General features: G+C 39.7%; 2 protein-coding genes across 5 annotated transcripts in view; one reads left to right on the top strand and one right to left on the bottom strand.

The window, feature by feature from the left end:
• The first annotated feature begins 6,373 nt into the window (after positions 1-6,373).
• On the top strand, positions 6,374-12,126 carry PDCD5 (programmed cell death 5). Its single transcript, XM_030469792.1, has 6 exons — positions 6,374-6,585; positions 7,528-7,568; positions 8,922-8,983; positions 9,426-9,517; positions 10,493-10,564; positions 11,133-12,126. Exons 1-6 carry the CDS (start codon positions 6,520-6,522, stop codon positions 11,178-11,180), a joined length of 381 nt encoding a protein of 126 aa, XP_030325652.1. The 5' UTR covers positions 6,374-6,519; the 3' UTR covers positions 11,181-12,126.
• A 2,060-nt stretch (positions 12,127-14,186) lies between these two features.
• The window catches only part of ANKRD27 (ankyrin repeat domain 27), a 52,947-nt gene continuing 49,983 nt past the window's right edge, over positions 14,187-17,150 (bottom strand). For all 4 annotated transcript variants that reach the window (XM_030469662.1, XM_030469661.1, XM_030469660.1 and 1 more), the window contains one exon: positions 14,187-16,267. In XM_030469662.1, coding sequence (XP_030325522.1) covers positions 15,992-16,267 — 276 coding nt within the window. In that variant the 3' untranslated portion in view covers positions 14,187-15,991. The remainder of the gene's footprint in view (positions 16,268-17,150) is intronic.

The raw sequence follows: 17,150 nt of genomic DNA, 5'->3' as shown, positions 1-17,150 counted from the left end.
TGACTTTATACTACTCTCTAAACATCCATTTTCTCAAAACTATGCTTCATCCCCATCAATGCCTTAATAAAATGTCCATGTGAGAAGCAGACTGCTGGATTTGCATTTAATATATAAGCCACAATGAATGGATATGCCTGACACTAAATCTTGGTAAATCTTGCCTGCAGTATTTTTCAATTATTTGTGTATGTGCAGTAAACAGAAAGAATCATTTCAGTCTCACTTGTATTTCCTATTTATAAGCATAATTCTCAAAAACTTCAATATATTTCATTGGTCACCACATTTCTCTGTGTTTCAGAATCTCAAACTACTTTTGCCTCAGCAGAACTAATCAGAACACAATTTAAACTGCCAGAATTTGCAGATTTGGCAAAGAAAACGTATCTGATTCAATTCTGCCCTAGGCTTCTGCCCTAGCAGAAGCCAGGCAGGTTTCTGGTGATCTTCTCAACATCCTGCCTAAAGGGCTTACTACAGGTTTATATAGAGCATTCTTTGAATGTTTGCTTAAAGAACTATGAACAGTGTGACAGTACCAAACACTGGTGTCTCTGCCCATTCAAGGTGTCTTACACTGTACGTCAGAATTAACAGTTTCATCAGACAGAGGAACAATTATTATAAGAAATATTCTGATTTAGTAAGTAATAGAGAGTAACATACTACCTACAAGGCAGAAAGTTTTTAAAGTAATTAGCTCATCTTCAAAAATTAAAGAAGCATATGGGAAGCCTACATAAGGGAATATAGAAAAAATATTTTTGTTTCTGCAGCCCAAGGAATCCATAACGAATGATGCTTCCATGACGAATTCATCATCTTCCTTAATGTTTTGCGCAGGTGTAGTGAGACACGCTGGAGGCAGTCAGTATACATCTTACTTCATTCTACTGTAGATAAGTCTAGGTAAAAGACTGCTCAGGCAGTGGATCACCCACTCTCCTAATAGCACAGTTTTAATTTTCCATTTGTCCTGCTTCCACAACCCTTAATTAGAACAGCTTCTGACTCCCATGTGTGTGGAATATCTAAATGCTGCAGGGATCAGTCCAGACTTTCTCACCACACCTTGACCTAAGCAACAGTCAACGACAAAAGTGAAAAAGGAGCAAGCACTACTTTTTATCTCAGTCTCACCTTTCCTTCCCCAGCTCCAGTCTTTTGATCACCTTCCTCTGTAGCCTGCTGTGCAGTCTGGCCTCCATTCTATCTCTATTTATGAAACAAAAGCCTAAAGAGGTAACAGACAGTGAGTTAAAGTGGGTTAACTTCAATGTTTTTAATGTGCATCTTCTATTCCACAAGCTCTTAGTTAAATAAATAATTAGAACCGATATTGTCCCATACCATTTAAAGAGGATTCTCTTCCATGAGCTAGAGCAAAATCTAGCAGTTGGAATGCAACAAATATGCAACAAATACTCCTCTTAAAGAAAAGAAAGAAACAAACAAAAAAAAAAAAGCACCAACCCAGACCCCAAAAACCCAACAAATCTAGTTGCATCTCTTGTACCTGTAAATAAATAGCAATAGTTCATCCTTGTTACTAAAGAAAGAGATACTAAATACAGAGGAGAGAACTGCTAGGTTAATGCATTTGATTTTTACACAGTAGTATCTTTTAATATAGCCACACTTGATATGTATCAAATTCAAAGGTTACAGAAGGGTTTGTTTGGCATTTTCTTGAAGCAAAAATTAATTTGGGTGGACAACAACGGTATACTGCCATACCTCAATTCAGTGAGAGTTTTAAATTAACACTTTTTAAAAAGTGGGAGTATCTAATTTTATTACATAAAACAATACACTGGCAACTACAATAGCTTTGCTTTAACTTAAAGAGATATTTCTAAATTGTCTACTCCCTATTACTCATAGTTCAGTGATTTACTCGGGAGCTGGGGAACATGTGTTTCAGAACAAGCAATGTTCAGCTGCAAATATAGCTAAGGAAGAAGCATAGTCCTGACCTCCTACCAGAAGTGCTTAACCTTTTTGGTTAGGCTGAATACAGTGGTTCTAGACTGTTAATACAGTTGTTCTGTTCAAATTAATTCCTAGTTTGAATCTGAAATGTGGAAAGAAAGCCCATAAGAAGGGACTGTAAGACAATATAGTCAACATCTGTCATTAATCAAACCAACAATTGACAAAGTGCTTCATCTTGTAGAAATGTAACAATACAGTAAGTACTATTATAGGAGAATATGATATATTACAATTGAAAAAGAAAACCAGAAAGTTGTTTTAATCCACAGTCCACCCCTCACTTCATAGATGTGCTGATAACGCAAAGTTCATGTTTTATTGGCTTTGCTATGCTCCAGCTCATTAAACACAGCTGCTTTGTACGGGCAAAAACGCATTACCCAGAAAGAGAATGAACAATCCAGGATGTAAGATTTTAGCCAAGACACCCAAGGCATTCATGCTCTAATTCTTGGAAAAATGTTTATTGCAGATGTTTTCAAAAATGAAGGCATCAAAGCATATAAAGCAATAAAAATCACAAATAAAGGCTTCAGCCAGGTTAAAGTTACCATTGGCACTTCTGTAGCAAAGCAAATCTACGAGTGGTGGCAATCCTAAAGTAGGAAACATATACATATAAGTATCAATTTTGCTGGGTTTTCCCATGTTACACAGGAACTCAAGTATTTTGCAGGTGTTGGACCTCAGCCCTGATTCAGTTCCTACTGAAATCTGTAAGATATTGCCATTGGCTTCCCAGCTTTTGTATCAGACTTTAAATATATATAGCATACATAACATTTGAGTGTGCTCCTCAGATCTGATGGCAAATCTGCAAAACATTAGCTGTTTATTCTTTGAAATAAAATGTAATAAAAAAGTCTATCTACAAAAATCTAACAAGGAGCACTTCTCCTGTTTTCACTCCTGTATTTTCCTATCTGAGATCTCTCATCTGACTCGCGTGTCGACATCCCTCCATTTCCAAATCTATCCTCCTGTACTTCTATATTATTGCTCACAAATCTTTGTAAACCCATGATCCAGGCTGGGCACAACATTTTTCAAGAGTGCATTCATTTATTTAGAGCCCACTACTGAGGCACCCATTCAAATTGTTGCATTGCAAATAATCCTTATTAGCTTTAGTGTGTTTGTTTATAGAATAATGGAAATTAAAGGGGGAATTTTGAAGGTTGTTTTGAGGCCACTGCAGTGTTTGCTGAATGTCTTTTCAATTACAATAGCAATGTTTATGTGGTTAATTTTTACTAAAATTTTAATTCAGACCCGAGGTGCCTAAGCAAGGATTTCATCACGCAACGTATTTCCATACATCTTCCAATCTGAAGTACTAGATATCGAGTCTGCAGAGTGTTGTCATAGCTGGAGGTATTTCACTTTATTTTACTTACAGTTGCGTTAGGAAGGAGATGCTTTGTTCATTAGCTTATTCATGCATTGCAATTCTTCTGTTATTACTGTAATATGGTTTCATCTTAAGGATAATTACGAAGTTAATGTAAGCACTGCTGAAAGAGACAAACTATTTATAGTGATTAAAACTCTGTGGAAAAAAAATCAGAAACATCTCTTGAGCCCTCTAGTGTTTGAAATTAAGTCTCAACGGGCTTGGGAAGGATCCTGCTTATCAAAACTAATATCGTTGATATTTTTACATATCTCAGATAGTACTGATAACTCTTCCTGTCTCTCGACTGAATTACTAATGTACACTAGTACTAATGTACTAGTACATTATTACTTGCAATTCAGCTGATATTGAGCACCTTTGACTGCTGACAAATGAAGAATACAGACTATTCCCCTCCAAAATCTTATTTTTCTCCAGTCATATTGTTAGTGCCACTGTATTTTAGTGCAAGAGTGAACTATTCTTCATCCATTTAAAAAAATAAATTCTGCTAGACAACTTCAGGAAATAATTTTTACATTAATTTCACTAAATTACACAGGTATAATAAAAAAGAATGAATCACAGCAACAAGCAGAGTAAAAAATTTAATTTAAACTTGCCTTTCAATGACATGAATTTTAACTCTTGTTGAATTTGCTGATATGAATATTTGTGAAATTTGACCTGATGCCGCCAGTAAGACAAAAGTAGCCACACGATGCTGTATGACACTTAACCACCTCGACAGAATCCTGTATTTTGCCTTTTAACCCCTCACTGGACAAGGAACAAAGCCTAAGTTTTCAAACATCATCCAACCTAGGAGTATTCTATAGCCCAGTTTGCACTGGAAAATTATGTCTGTTGAAGTACCTCAAAACAGGATTTTTTTTAATATATATATTATAATTATATACTATACCTTTATATTAAAATGTATATTTATATTGTACGGAGATTAGCTAGCAATATATATGATGTTATATTCTGCATACTGTATGTTTTTTATGTAATACAGTTAACAATTGTATAGTACTTACATTACTTACAATACATACTAGGTTGCACTATAAGATTCATAGTTATCAGAAAAGTTTAAAAAAGAAAAATAGAAAAAGAGCATTTTTAAAGCATATATTTTCTGTTTACCATTCTTCATCAATATGAATGACACACTCTGTGGACATATCAAATGCATATAAAACTTTCAGGAATCCACTATTTCTGCATCACAATTAAAAGTCCTGAAAATTATGAATCAACTCAGCCAGTATTGAAAAACCTGGATCTGTTCTTTCATGTTTTCACATTAAAGGCTGTCCAGAGCAGACCAAAACTAGGCAGCTGACAAGACAAAGCCAATATACAACCTAAAGCATGGTGCTACATGCCTCTGGATTTTTTAAATTAACCCATCTCTCCTTTTTTTGCTTCCTGAATCTCATATTGTAATTGACAATAACTACAACGATAGCTTCTCAAAGCATAAAAACTCATCAGCTGCCAGCTCACTGCTTATAAACTCATTTAAGACGACTTATAAAGACATAACCTTTAAGCGTGTGAGCAAACAATATGCAATCAAACACGCAACACAAATATCTATAAAGCTAGATGAAGTATTAGGATTACTGCAGCTTTCTTTGACTGAAGCAAAGCATATGGTGGTATAATGGAGCATGAATTTACAGCAGCAGAGATGTACGATATGGATTAAAGCTTCATCTGTGAGAACATACTGCACAGCAAAAAACCCAGCCTTTTTGGGGGGTGGAGGGGGTGATGCATGATGAACAGCAAAAACTCTTCTGTAGAACTAGGGCTCCCTCTGCTGCTAACATGGAAGTAAAACCGAAACCCTTCCTTGAAACCCAATACAAACGTACTCCCGAAACAGACCCCGGTTTTCAATTTGTCGAAGTATAAACATGCTTCTCATGCTATCTAGATGGATGAAAAATTTCCAGGTAGGGCTGACAGGCTTCTATTATCCATTTGGAACACGGAAAGCTGCAAAGAAAATGAACTCCACTCTACTAGTTCTATCAGCATTCACTGCAGGATTTCTTAATGGAACAAGCACTTGATAGCTTTTGTTACTTTTCAAAACCAGACCAGAAATCATAGCTATATGACCAAGCATTTGGTCATATATCTTTATAGAAACCTCAATTTTTAGGAAATTGTGGCTTATTTATCCCAGTAGAAGAGGGTTTGATATTTGTTTCTTTGGTTAAATTAGATCTCAAGGTATGAGTAAAAAACATGCAACCTTAATAAGAATGCGTGACTGACCAACATTAAAAGCTGAAATTTGAGATGTAAAGTTACTTATTTAACATGACCGAATCTATCAAATGAGTGTGTTGACAATAGCTTTGAACTGACTTTAGAGTGACTTCCCTGTGCAGGTGCTGAGGCGCTAGCACAGGGTGCCCAGAGAAGCTGTGGCTGCCCCATCCCTGCAGTGTTCAAGGCCAGGTTGGACACAGGGGCTTGGAGCAACCTGGTCTAGTGGAAGGTGTCCCTGCCCGTGGCAGGGGGTTGGAACTGGATGAGCTTTAAGGTCCCTTCCAACCCAAACCACTGTGTGATTCTATGACTTTGTACCAGTCTATTCAAGGCCAGTTCCTTCTGTCAGCTTTTTACACTTAGATTCCAGAGACGGGGCCAGACCTGTATCCGAGGGGCAGGAAGCCACATCGTTTCACACTTTAGTCCCAGTTTCCAAGGTGCATTGCGTTGGGAAGCAGTGGTCACGCCACAGCGAGTGATCTCTCGGGGAGTCAAAGCTGAGCAGAGCTTGGGGGAACATGAGTCAGTGTCGCGCCGGCGGCAAGGCTGACCAACCCGTGTGTGTGCCCCTTGGTGTCTGGAGTGTTTCTGAGGAAACCAGAGCACCTACAGGACACACGTACCGGAGCGCTGCCTGCCCGGGGCTACGGCTGCATAGACCATCAACGGGCCCAGACCCGCCCCACGACCCCGGGCGGGCCGCGACGGCGCCATGAGAGAAATCCCCGCGCCGCACTCCGCTCCTCGGCAGCGCTCTCGACGGTTGATTAGTAGCGCCTGTGGCGGCGCCGGCGCGGTGTGTGGAGGTGCGCTGCCCGGCGGGAGCCATGGCGGACGAGGAGCTGGAGGCGCTCCGGCAGCAGCGGCTGGCCGAGCTGCAGGCCAAGCACGGGGTAAGGACGGCGCGCCCGCTCCGCCGCTGCGCCAGCAGCGCCCCTGCCACTGGGCCGAGGCGAACGGGAGCTGGCCGGGTGCGGCGCGGCCTGGTCCCCCCCGCCCGAGCCTCCTCCGGGCGTGTGTGGCGGGGGAAGGCCCCGCCGCGGGTAAAGGGTCCGGCAGGAGGCCAGGGTGCAGCGGGGAGCGGCCCGGCCGTGCCCGGTGCTTTGGCTGGGGCCATCCCGGCTGATCAGTCACCGGCCCCGGGTGCCCGCGCTGCCGCCGGGCGGGGCTGGGCCCATGAGCGTTCCCTGCGCTGGCCGGTCCCCGCGACGCTGGCTCCGTGAGTCACCATCGCCGGGCGTTCAGGCCGTCTCCGCTTTCAGAGCTGAAGTGTCAGCTACGATCAGCCCCGTTTGTTCTCATTGTGTGGTTTCCCGTTCAGCTGCCACGCTCTGTAATGTTACCTGTGAAATTTGAGGTGCAGATTCAACACAAAGTTCATCTTTTTCACCCCTTTTTTTATTTGTTTGTGAATAGTAATTTTGGCTGTCTTAGTGCCAAACTACCACGCTAGTATCGTGCTCTTTATTGGTAAATACAAAGCATTGCGTTGAATTTAATTTCTCCTTAGCTTATTTTCGTGGGGTTTAAATGCTTTTGTCTGCTTTCTGGGCTTTGGGAAAGTTTATTACCTTCAATCCCACAGGAAGGCCTTTTAATAATTTCCAAACCGACAGCAGTTTGTGGATGGATCCAGCAACACTAGTCATCATGCAAGTTTGCATTGCTGCTGTATGAGGAAAGCATGGGATGGCACATTTATTTGCCAGGGCAGCAGATTCTTACTGTCAGGATCTCATCCGTGGTCAGGCGGGTTTAGCTTACATTGACTCTGCTGAAATATTGAATGATTTGGATGGGTTGATGATCATATTTATTCTGATCTCATTCTTCAGGATCCTTCTGGTGATTCATCGCAACAGGAAGCAAAACAGAGGTATAAATGAGAACTATTGACTTTTGGTCTCACACTGAGTTGTTTTGGAACCTTTTACATTTACCTTTTTTTTTTTTTTTTTTTAAGTATTTTCACTTCTTTGGAATACCTGATTTTATTTCTTGTGGTTGGAAAAACCACCAACAAAGAAGCTGAAATGTCAGAAGATTTAATCGAGGGGTAGCTAAAATCTGATTGATGCAAGTGTGGGCCCCAGGCCATGACTATACGGGATGATCTAGCACAGAGCCGCTGGGCAGTCTGAGCCCTGGCTGGGGCAGGAGCAGAGGGAGGAAAACAGCACCGGCAGCTCAGTTTCACTTTGGGCCTCAGCTGAGTGCAGTAACCTTTTATGCTAAGTGCTTCGAGCAGCCTGCTCTAGTGGGAGGTGTCCCTGCCCATGGCAGGGGGTTGGAACTGGATGAGCTTTAAGGTCCCTTTCAACCCAAACCAGTCTGTGGTTCTATGAACCTCATGATCCCGAGTGATGTAACAGGATGTTTGGGAGAAGCATCATCACTCCCACAGTCATCTGCTTCTGGAACTGGGAAACCTTTGGCTTTTCAGGGTTGGTAGGAGCTGGTCATAAAAAAAATCTTGAAGACTGGCAGAACTCTTCCCAAACTGGAGTTTGAGTGAGGAGTTTGGGTTTGGCTCTGTTAGTGCAATGGGGACATGCTTTCCTAGTGATTTGATTTTCTGGGACATCTGTTGCAGTTAAAAATACGAAACAAAATGCTTCATGTCAGAACTTAGTGCAGAAGCAGTGCAGAACCTGCACTAAGTGGAGAATTGGAGATAAGTGTTTAAAGAGCTTGATTTTGCACACAGTCAAAGTTTGTAGTAACTAACTGAAGTGCATAAACTAAAATTCCAGTTTTGCAAATATTTAGTCAGTAACTGTAAGCATATGAAGACTTACTGAAAAATTCTGCGTAAATAACGAGGTTTGGTTCTATCTTGCAATTGCATGGACTATTCAGTAACACTTGCTCTACCATAAGCTGCTCTTGAATTCACATGGAATTCAGATTTCCGAATGCAGAGTATTTACAACTGGGTAGCATGGCTTTTGTCTTTGAGCTGTAATAACAAACAGGAGGAAGGTGTGAGTAGTAATAAATCCACATTGATTTCTTGGAAGATGTGGTCACCTGTGTAACTTGTTAATGTACATAGAGCTACTCGCGACAGAAAATGCTACAAAAGGAACTGGGTAGATGTGTGGTTTGAAGGGACCTCAAGAAGTCACTGATATGAATTTAATGTCTTCTGTAGTTGGCTGTTTTGTGTATATTATTTTAGGTATTTGAAATCCCACTTCTATTGTGTGGTTGATTTTTTTTGTTACAGGGAAGCAGAGATAAGAAATACTATTTTAGCTCAAGTTCTTGATCAAGCAGCTCGTGCAAGATGTAAGTATCCATGTAACTTTCTAATTAAAAATTCCCATCTACTGTGCTCCACTGCTGCTCAGATCAAGCATGTATGTGCTTCTGTAGAGGCCAGAGCAGAAAAACACTGGTGCTGATGAGAAGATAAAACCATTACAGCATTTTAGTTTGATTATCAACAATTGGAGGGGAGGGGTTAACTGACATCTGAATGATGTTAATTTTCTTTTTTTATTAATAGTAGGAATTGTAGTAAGGATCAAATTTAATTAGGATCAAATATTTAAAAGTAAGAAATAAAACTGTCTTGTATCTTTATTTTATATAAATGAAAATGCCTTTCTGAACTTATTTTATGACCTTGGCATGAAGAAGAGTTGCATTGGGATATTTGTCACTTTTTAGTTCCTAGTGAAGGTATCCGAGTATGATTTAAAAAGAACAGAACCTGTTTCTGTTGCAGTAAGCAATTTGGCACTTGTGAAACCAGACAAAGCAAAAGCAGTGGAGAATTACCTTATACAGATGGCAAGATTTGGGCAGTTACCTGGAAAGGTGAGTTACGTTTTTCTAGTTCTTTCCTGTGTATATTAATTTGCAAACCCAATTCACTCTTAAAAAAAAAAAACAAAAAAAAAAAAAAAAACCAAAAAAACCCACAGAGTGGGGATGTTTTTAGTATCTGTAAATTAAATAAGTGAAAAAGACAACTGAGAGCTTCTAAATACTATTGCATAATTCCTTTTCTAAGAAGGTGTAATGAATGGGAACCTAGCTAAGATTTAATTCTCTCTCATGACTGAGAGACATAACAAGGTATGTTTTTGTCAAAGTGTACATGTTCATGTTCATTGTCACTGTTTGTCACAAAGAGGCAGGAAAACATAGGTGTGCAGCCGTTCTGTGACCTTCATAGTTGGCCGCACTGGGGCACCTAGCCAATGCTCTTGGTGTGGACAACAGTGAGATCATGAGAAACAGCACGGCCTCACGAGTAAACAGTCAGAGATCTGGCATAAGGCCGGTTGTTTTTCTAAGTGTATAAAGGCAGGACCCTCTTGTGGCCGAATCCGGAGCTTCACCTATGGGTGGATGCACCGTGTAGGAATTTTCCCAGTTACCTGAGACTCCTGGCATTGGCTGCAATGGGGCTTCCCAGCTTGAAGTGTGGGCCTGGATGATGATTCGGTGGTGATTGATCATGTATTTCATCTTAATTTCTCTTCTCTCTATGTAGTAATGACTTGATGCATTGCTAATTTTCCTCTGAGCTTTACTTTATATATAAATCTCTGATTTGCTTTATTGTACTTATTTACTATATAGAGAGAGATACATACCTTATTCACATTACTGTGCTTACTCACTTAAGTGTGCTGGTTTAATAAACTAGGCATATTATAGAGCTAGTGTGTGCTCATTTTGCTGTGTAGCCTGCCTGCCAGCAGAACAGAAGGGAAAGTGTCATTCAGTTGTTTGATACAGCATCTCTCAGAATGTGTTTATATGGCTTTTGTTTTGCTTTCCTAGGTATCGGAACAAGGTTTGATAGAAATACTTGAAAAAGTGAGTCAGCAAACAGAAAAGAAAACAACAGTAAAGGTAAGCTTAACTTCCTATATGTAATTTTCATTTGTTATAGAGCAGAAAAATTGCATGTGTTGGACCATTTCTTCCCTGTGCGGGTGCTGAGGCGCTGGCACAGGGTGCCCAGAGAAGCTGTGGCTGCCCCATCCCTGGCAGTGTTCAAGGCCAGGTTGGACACAGGGGCTTGGAGCAACCTGCTCTAGGGGAAGGTGTCCCTGCCCGTGGCAGGGGGTTGGAACTGGATGAGCTTTAAGGTCCCTTCCAACCCAACCCACTCTGTAATTCTACGAACTTCACTTTGTATTTACCACCTCTCTCACCTACGCTGAGATTCAGTTGAATCTGAGATTCAGTCCCATCAGTCCTTACCAACAGCAAGATTTGCAGACATTGCTGCTGGGCTGTCAGTGTTCTGTTGTGTCTGTCCTGCACTGTTACACCAGGCAGGGACTTGGTGGGTAATGGGGTGAATGTTCTGCTCCCATGTAATGTTTTCATTGACAAATGCATGGAGGTTGAGAGGCTTGCTCTGTGTTGGATTTACTGTGACCCTTCTATTTTCACATGGTGTATTTCATTTTAGTTCAACAGAAGGAAAGTATTGGATTCTGATGAAGAGGATGACTACTGATACTACTGTAGGACTGTCTGCCAAACAAAAGGCCTGGGAAAAGGCAACCTGCTTTTTTGTCAGGCAGAATGCAGGATCTGAAAATGTTTACGCTTTGCTTTTTTTTTTTTAATTAAAAAGGCCAACAAATGAACTTGTCTTTTTAAGTCTGAGAAGGGGATTCTATAACCTAATTTTTTGTAGTGTAAGAGGCCTGAGCAGTGTGGGGTTCCCCACTGCTTCATTAGCATGAACAATTTGTTGCCCTGTACTCATTGTGTAAGCTATGCTTCCAGCAACTGCACATGCTTAACTTGCTGCTATTGGAGATATACCATAACACGAGGAGGAGCTAAGCGTAAAGCTGGAACAGCCACTCCTAGGAGTTTAAAGACTTACCTCTGGGCTCTAAGTCACAGAAGTGTTAAAAACGAGATTTCCTGAGCCCCTGAGGAAGCCCATCCAGCAGCTCACTCTCTTTCAACTACTTATTGAAAATTTATCAAATGAAGTGAGGGTATCACAGTGGTGCTTGAATTGGAGGACTTCAGATCAGGCACGCTGTGTAAAGAAGTTGTAACCAGCAGACAACATTGTTCCCCTATGAAATAATCAAAGTGTCTCAAAAAAAGCAAGTTAACTGTGTAATATAGCACTATTCAGACACTTGGTATCCTATATTTTTAAAACTACCTCCATTTTTATCAAATGGCTGGAGTGTTTCTTACTTTGAAAAAAAGAAGACCGTTTTCCTAAACTCTCTGCAACTCCTGCATGCATAGAGTGAAACTGAACCTGTGCTATACGTTTATTCAAGAATATGGTTATGGAAATAAGTAGGATAAATACTGTAACGTGCTGATAAACACTCTATCACCACAGACCCCTTTTCTGACCTAATTTACAGGAACATGTATGATCCCAATGGCATTGTTTTTTAGGAACAGAATAAAATTGTTTTAAGTGAGCTCTAGTGGGTGGTTTCCTTCTTGTGTGAATGGGGTTGAAGAGTGTTTAAATGGTTATTTTTGTTTAATATGGACTAGACTGGGCATTTGGCTTGTCTATGTTTGTAATTAGGATTCCTTAACTTCAGTAACATTGTGGGTGTATCCTAAATTTTTTAAGACTAACGACCCTTTAGCAGTGTGAAGAGTTTCAAGCTATGGTGTGGCAATAGAGGGTTTAAGAGTTTTCCCATTAAGGCTACAGATATGTCCTTAGCAGCTATGTTTCACATTCCCATTCCTGAGTTTATAAAATTCTCTACATGAGCTTTGTGGCCTTGCTGCTCTGGAACAGCTGTTCCAGAGACTCAGTTGTCAAAATGTGACTTAACAATGTATTTTAACTTACAACCTTTTGGAGATTAAACTGGGCTGTGCAGTTGGTAACATGCTTTGCAGACAAATCTCAAGTGTCGTGAAGTTGATGGGTGTATTGGCTAGGTAAGGGCAGCTTCCAGGGGTACTCCTTTCAAATCCTATTCTTGTTTAGCCCTTGATCATCATATCTTGAATATTAAGATATTTTTTAATTACAAGCTTGGTTAAGCACATCAAAGGAGACTTGCAAACTATTCATTTACCTAAATAATTTGTCGGTGATTATCTTTCCATCATTTAGATTAGAGTGGAACTGTCTGGTATTTAAGTGAGAGGTTTTTTTGTACATACTCTGTAAATCCAAAATGCTAGGAAATAAGCTTTATCCTAGACTGAAAACTGAATAAACCTGAAGCGTGGCTTAGTCACTTAAGTAGCCTCAGGTTCACAAAGACAACTGTTCTGAATCTGTAGTAGAATGGAAAACTCAGGTTAATTCTACTTTTTCTATAAAACTAAAGAAAAAGAGATGTTGTCCTGCTAGATGCCTTAAAATATAAATTTTGTTTAAAAATACAGTAGGAAATATTCAGCAGGTCTGCATTACATTGCCTTAGTAAGTTACTACTTTCTTTTCTTGCAAATTTAGTATTTCATTTGTGGGGGAAGTTTTTCAAAGGTATATTAACACTTGGCCAATTCCTAATTTTTTCAAGTAAAATTAACCAATAATTCTATAATAATTCATATCAAGGCTGAAACTTAGGAGTGTTGCAACTGGGTCATGGCTTGCATGGAATACAAGCAAATGCACTTAAAACATTAACAGTGTGGAACAAGTTGTTTGCTTGAATACCTGTTGTATTCAAAATTTGGTTTTAATAGAAAAAAAGCAAATATCCAAATTCAGAGTTCACAGCCTCTGATACTTTTGTCCAACCCTTTTCAAAGGAATTTAATAAGCTGTCTTAAAACTTGTTTCCAAAGGTATTCAGCCACACTGTCTTATTAGTACAACCCTTAAGGATTAAGAAAAAAGACCTGATACTGTATGTGTTGTTCCTGTGCTAACTGTAGTTACAGTTATATTATATATATGCAGTATATTCTATGCTTACACGCTGTAGGCACAGTACTACCAGTATTAAAAAGTTAATGAACTGCTTTTTCTCATCCATACCGTCAAGTTAAGAGTCATATAGTTAAATACACAATATAGTTAAAACACAAGCAAAATCCTATGTAGTTTGGAAATCAGATCTATGACATTTTAACTTGCATCTTAAACTTCAGAAGTAATACCTAGGTTATTTTAGCTACAGGTGAGGATAAGTGACTTACTGTAGGTCATCTTTTTAGTGCCACAAGAAGAAAAAAAACCTAATTCATCTCTTCTTCGTCTTGGTCTTGTAGCTGACCAAGGCTTCTAGTAGCTGAACATCCATCCTACTTTTTTAAATGGGAATGTAGAACTAGAGAAGGAAGTTATATGAAAATGTTAAACCTTAAATCCACAGGCACACAACCTAGTAATAGTAATCCATGAATATAAGAGGGAAGAAGGTCGTATTGAATTTGAGAGTAAATTACAATTTCTCTTCAATTTACATAAGGACACAAGGTGAAATCTTCAAATGCCCACAATGAAAGAAGGAAATATGCGCAAAGGACTCAATGCTTTGAAAAAAGCACTCACAGAAAATAGCATTTTCAGGAGTTGTTTTACTAGTTTTTTCTTTCCATCATTTGGCACAAATCCAAGGCACATTAGAAAATCAGATTAACTCATAAATTATTAGAAAAATAAACACATGACCCTTATATCTCCAAATGTCCACATGTGCACTTATTGCCCATTTACCTCTTGGATTAAAAAGTTACTTGAAAAGAATCACCAGTATGTCTTCCAGCTTTGTACTTTGCCAGGCAGTTTACTAACAGCACAGTTAAAAGAAATGGAGTTATTAATACAAAACAGTTGATGAAATAAAATGCAAGCTGGATGCGATGAGCCAAGGATAAAAAATACTGCACTTAAGAAACCTGGCTTGTGCTATTTACACGTTCTCCTACCATAACTGAAACAGTAGAAAATTAAGTTCAGAAGTTCAGATCTAAGCAGCCATCTCATAGTTACTTGCAGGCTTTCAATTCTTCAGTGACCACCTCTAGGAATGGGACAATACTTGCCCTATTCTAACAAATGCTTACTGATGCGAGACGTACCTTTTCATAACTGGAATTCCACCTTTTAAAGAGCAGTCCAGAGCAGGCTCTGAACCAGTTTTATCTGCAGATGTTGCCTAGGTTCAGAACCATGAATATTTTTTTGTGCATTTTTGCATGTCTTGCTTTAGAGGAAGGGACAGGGGGGAACCAAAACACAACAGCCTTCCAATATCTGAAGAGGGCCTACATGGATGCCAGAGAGGGACTCTTCATCAGGGACTGTAGCGACAAGACAAGGGGTGGTGGGTTTAAACCTAAACAGGAGAAGTTCAGGGCAGATATAAGGAAGAAATTCTTTGCTGTGAGGGTGATGAGGCGCTGGCACAGGTTGCCCAAGGATGTTCTGCATGCTCCATCCCCGGCAGTGTTCAAGGCCAGGTGGGACAGAGCCTTGGGTGACGTGGTCTAGTGTGAGACGTCCCTGCCCATGGGATCATAGATGATCCTAAGGTCCCTTCCAACCCAAACCATTCTATGATTCTATGTGTCATTACACACGCTTGCCTCTGCATACTTTCTTTGATGAGGCTGTGAGCAGCAAGCCCAGAGTTCAGCTTTGTCAAGGGCTCTTTGCTTCTTCCCTTGGATCCTGTGTAAGAACTTCATCTTGCAGATCCAGTACAGGGCATCATTGCAAAGAAATGCGCAAGGATTACACCCCTTCACATTAACATCATGTATAAATTTCTAACACAGTGCCACAGATGTTACGGACTGTTGTTTTCCCAGCTACTGAGATATACAGAAATATATACTGGAACAGTTTGTAACATACAATAAAAATAGAGACATTTCAGTTACCTCTGGCAATAAATACCTAGTTATCCAATATATCTTTATATATAAATATATATGTATTTATATATACTTATCCAATGTAGTGATAAAGACTGAAAATGCAAAAATTATTCAAAGACTTTTAAAAACTAAGCGGGGGCTGAAAAATACAATATAGGGTTTCATTTGGTTTACTTGTTACATAGAATTTTCTAAGAAGTGCTAAGGAGAATCGGAAAGTAATTTTGCTGTCTACACCTAGGTATGTCCCTGTTTGTTGAGATCAGTAACAATCTGGCTGTTTAGTTACACCTCCAACATAAATTCAACAGAGGATTCAGTCTTCCAAAGTGCTAGGAGCATTCTGTTCCTGCGTAGGAGTCATCCTGGATTCTGTCTTGAAAGCAGGCTTGCAAGTGTCAATCAATCCTTGGGCATACAGTGAAGGGTTACTGAAATTACCACAACCTCAGCTTTTGACATCAACGTCATGCTTTCTCATCAATGTTCTGAAAGCAAGTCATCACAGCAGTCCCTTGACTGTGAAACACTTGGATTTCCAGGGCTGGATAAACTGTTATCACTGACATTCTCTGCTGAAAGTGGCATATTAACAGTGTGTCTCCGGTGTGTTAATTTACTCCTGTGAGGAACTTCTATCACATTGTCATGTTTCACAAACTCACCACTGCATCCTGTGTCAATACTCTTAACTTCACTCTGGTCCAGTGTTTCAACAGATTTTAACTTGGTTTTATCAAAGCTTTTAATAGCTAACTGTGAGGACAGGAAAATGGTACATTAAGAGCATTGCCTGCTTTCTTCATTACAAAGAAGTAAAATGAATATAGTGTTTCTTGAATACAATTATCACATTAATTACATGGTATTCTTTACACTGAGAGCACAGCCGAGGATTAAAAATAGCATACTTTGTAGAACAGGCATTATATTCAGTCTACATATGAGAAAAAAAATAAAAGGCCAACCTGCCCCAGGCTATATATACAGCAGTACCACAAGTGAAAAGATAACAAAGGCTTTCCAAAACTTATTTTCACTGTGCTATCCCAATATCATCCTAACTCTTCTAAACACCTTTTGTAATGCAAGTCTCAAGATCCTTGAAATTAACAGCTATTTCTTTGACCATTAAGAAACATGTAAGTAGTAATGTAAGTAGTAATACAGGCTCCACTAGGCACTGCTGAAGGCAAAGGCAAGAACTCTGTGCTTCCTGATCTAACCTGTCAGGGAAGGGACACCCACCCTCCCACACCCCTTAAAGATTCTTTTTGGTTATTCCAACTATTATTATCTTCCATTTCCCCATCTAATCTGAGTTTTCCTTTTCAGCATGAGTGGCTCTCCTTAATTACTGGCCCCTCTGCAAACGTTATAACCAAGAAAAAAAAAGAATCCAAGCATGCTCATGACAGATTTTCTAAGATAAGAATCAAAGAAAAGAATTATAATATTCATTTACTGAAATAATGCTAACAACAGCCCTCAGAAGCTGCAGAGTTTTTCAAGCCCTGGTATAACCTAGATTTTTCTAGCCATGACATGGAAAACAAGACAGAGATGAAGCCTGCAGTAAGAGGCTTAAGAGGTTTAAAAGTAAGAATAAGATGTTTAAGAGGTGTTACAGAAGCACCAC

The sequence above is a fragment of the Strigops habroptila genome, chromosome Z (assembly GCF_004027225.2).
Source record: "Strigops habroptila isolate Jane chromosome Z, bStrHab1.2.pri, whole genome shotgun sequence".
NCBI lineage: Eukaryota > Metazoa > Chordata > Aves > Psittaciformes > Psittacidae > Strigops > Strigops habroptila.
Note: the sequence above shows the minus strand (reverse complement) of the source record. Positions and strands in the feature narration are given on the sequence as shown.